Source organism: Plectropomus leopardus, unplaced genomic scaffold (genome assembly GCF_008729295.1).
Source record: "Plectropomus leopardus isolate mb unplaced genomic scaffold, YSFRI_Pleo_2.0 unplaced_scaffold1810, whole genome shotgun sequence".
Classification (NCBI taxonomy): domain Eukaryota; kingdom Metazoa; phylum Chordata; class Actinopteri; order Perciformes; family Serranidae; genus Plectropomus; species Plectropomus leopardus.
In genome coordinates, this window is record NW_024619498.1 from 1 (window position 1) to 2,856 (window position 2,856).

Here is a 2,856-nt window from a genome sequence, read left to right on the forward strand (position 1 = left end):
GTGTGTGTGTGTGTGTGTGTGTGTGTGTGTGTGTGTGTGTGTGTGTGTGCGTGCAGGTGCGTCCTGTCTCCGGTCCTCTGGAGGGCGGAGTCATGGTGACCATCACAGGATCAAACCTGGGCATGAAGTACCAGGATGTGGTGGGCGGAGTCACAGTGGCAGGTGTTCTGTGTACAGTCCAACCTGAAGGATACCAGATCTCCACTAGGTAACACACACACACACACTCACGTACACACACACTGTAACGTACACACACACTGTAACACACACACACACACTGTAACACACACACACACGTAAACACACACACACACACACACACTGTAACGTACACACACACAATAATGCACACACACTGTAACACACACTGTAAGGCACACAGTGAAACAAACAGTTCTGAATAACTTGCATTTACCTGTGTGTGTCTGTGTGTGTGTGTCTCTGTGTGTGTGTGTGTGTGTGTGTCTGTGTGTGTGTGTGTGTGTGTGTGTGTGTGTGTGTGTGCATGTTTCACTGTGTGTGTGTGTGTCTGTGTCTGTGTCTGTGTGTGTGCATGTTTCACTGTGTGTGTCTGTGTCTGTGTGTGTGTGCATGTTTCACTGTGTGTGTCTGTGTCTGTGTGTGTGTGCATGTTTCACTGTGTGTGTGTGTGTGTGTGTGTCTGTGTCTGTGTGTGTGTGTGTGCATGTTTCACTGTGTGTGTGTGTGTGTCTGTGTCTGTGTGTGTGCATGTTTCACTGTGTGTGTGTGTGTGTGTGTGTGCCTGTGCGTGTGCATTTTTCACTGTGTGTGTGTGTGTGTGTGTTTGTGTGTACATGTGTACGTGTGTGTGTGTGTGTGTTTAGGGTTGTGTGTGAGCTGCAGTCCAGCGGGAGGCAGAGGGAGGGGCCTGTCCTGGTTACCGTGGGAATGACTACGCCTGGCAGGTCGACACAGATCTTCACGTATCAGGTGAGAGGGACAACTGTCCTCTTCTGGAGTGTCCTTCTGTCCTTCAAGCATCTCCACAGACTCTCTGAAGAACCAATCAGACGGCAGCTTCATGTGTCCGCAGAGTGTGATTTTAAATATCATGCCGTCACCATGGAAACTAACACAACAGTGTAACATGTAACATTATTTGCCAGCAGCTTTGTGTAAACAATAACAATGACATCACACGTGTTAGAGATCACCTCCTCTCTGAAGGAGTCCAGGTGTGTTAGAGATCACCTCCTCTCTGAAGGAGTCCAGGTGTGTTAGAGATCACCTCCTCTCTGAAGGAGTCCAGGTGTGTTAGAGATCACCTCCTCTCTGAAGGAGTCCAGGTGTGTTAAAGATCCTCCTGGTCTCCTCAGGACCCTCAGCTCCTGGACCTGGTCCCTGATAAAGGTCCAGTCTCTGGAGGAACCAGGCTGACCATCAGAGGACGACAGCTGCTGACGGGACAGAAGACAGACCTGAGCGCCTTTCTGGGACCACAGCCCTGTTACATGTGAGTACTACATATACTACTACTACTACTACTACTACTACTACTACTACCACAGCCCTGTTACATTTGAGTACTACATATACTACTACTACTACTACTACTACTACTACTACCACAGCCCTGCTACATGTGAGTACTACAAATACGACTACTACTACAGCCCTACTTCATGTAATAGTATTACTACAAATACTACTACTGATACTGTTGTTGCCTCAGAGTTGATCTCTGGCTCCACCTGCTGGACACTGATATGTTTACATCCTGTCTTTGGTTTCCTCCTTCTGTCCTTTCGCCATCACTCTGTGTGTCTGTGTCTCCTTTTTTGTCTTCTCTCGCCTTCTCTCCTCTCTCCTTGACTCTATGTGTCTGTGTCTCCTCTCTTCTCTCCTTGCCTCCTTCTCTCCTCTCCTTCTCTCCTTGTCTCTGTCTCCTTCCCTCTTGGCTCCTCATCTCCCCATCTCCTCAACTCCTTGTCTCCTCTCTTGTCTCCTGTCTGTCTCCTGTCTTGTCTCCTGCCTGTCCTCTCAGAGTGGAGGAGTTGACAGACTCCCAGTTGGTGTGTCAGACTGGCTCCAGTTCTCAGATTGGGGAGGTTCCTCTGCGGGTTCTGTTTGGGAAGGCGGAGAGAACGGTTGCTAACGTGATGTTCCGTTACCTTGACGACCCCGTCATCACCGATGCCTCCCCTGCCGAGAGCTTTTATGCGTAAGAACCCATTCACCTATCACTGATCAATAACGCAATCACTCATCAATAACCTGATCACTGATCAATAACCCGATCGCCTATCAAGAACCTGATCACCCCTAAATAACCTGATCACCCCTCAATAATCCGATGACCCATCAATAACCCGATCACTTATCAATAACCTAATTACTCATCAATAACCCGATCACCCATTCCTAACGAGATCACTTCCTGTCCTCAGCGGTGGCCGTGTCGTCATGGTGACGGGCAGGAACCTCGGCGTCGTGCAGCAGCCAATCATAGCGGTGTGGGTGGAGCCTGTGGAGGTCCAGAGGGTCAGACGGAGGAGACGATTGGCTCTGCTCAAGGCCCGACGACAGCTGGTCTTCAACAGCTCCATGACGACGGTAAGAGCCAATCAGAGAGCGTCCGCAGACAGAGACAGTCAGAAAAGCTGCGGTGTAACTACAGACTGACGTGTCTGTAGTGACTGTGTGTGTGAATGCTGCATGTTGAAAAGCTGCGGTGCTGAAGTCAATGTGTGAGAAGAAGGTGAAGAAACAGCAGCTGCTCAGAGAGCTTCGAACATCCGAGAAAAGTTTATGTTACAGACGAGGACTTCACAGATGTTCAGCTGAGTGTGTGTTACTGTGTGTTACTGTGTGTTACTGTGTGTTACTGTGTGT

At 49.3% G+C, this 2,856-nt stretch overlaps 1 protein-coding gene across 1 annotated transcript; it reads left to right on the forward strand.

The window, feature by feature from the left end:
* Positions 1–92: 92 nt before the first annotated feature.
* On the forward strand, positions 93–2,577 carry LOC121964991 (plexin-B3-like; the record flags this gene model as incomplete). Its single annotated transcript, XM_042515160.1, has 5 exons — positions 93–208; positions 849–954; positions 1,341–1,477; positions 2,009–2,185; positions 2,412–2,577. Coding segments are annotated over exons 1-5 (702 nt in total), but the record flags the coding sequence as incomplete, so codon positions are not given.
* Positions 2,578–2,856: the final 279 nt, after the last annotated feature.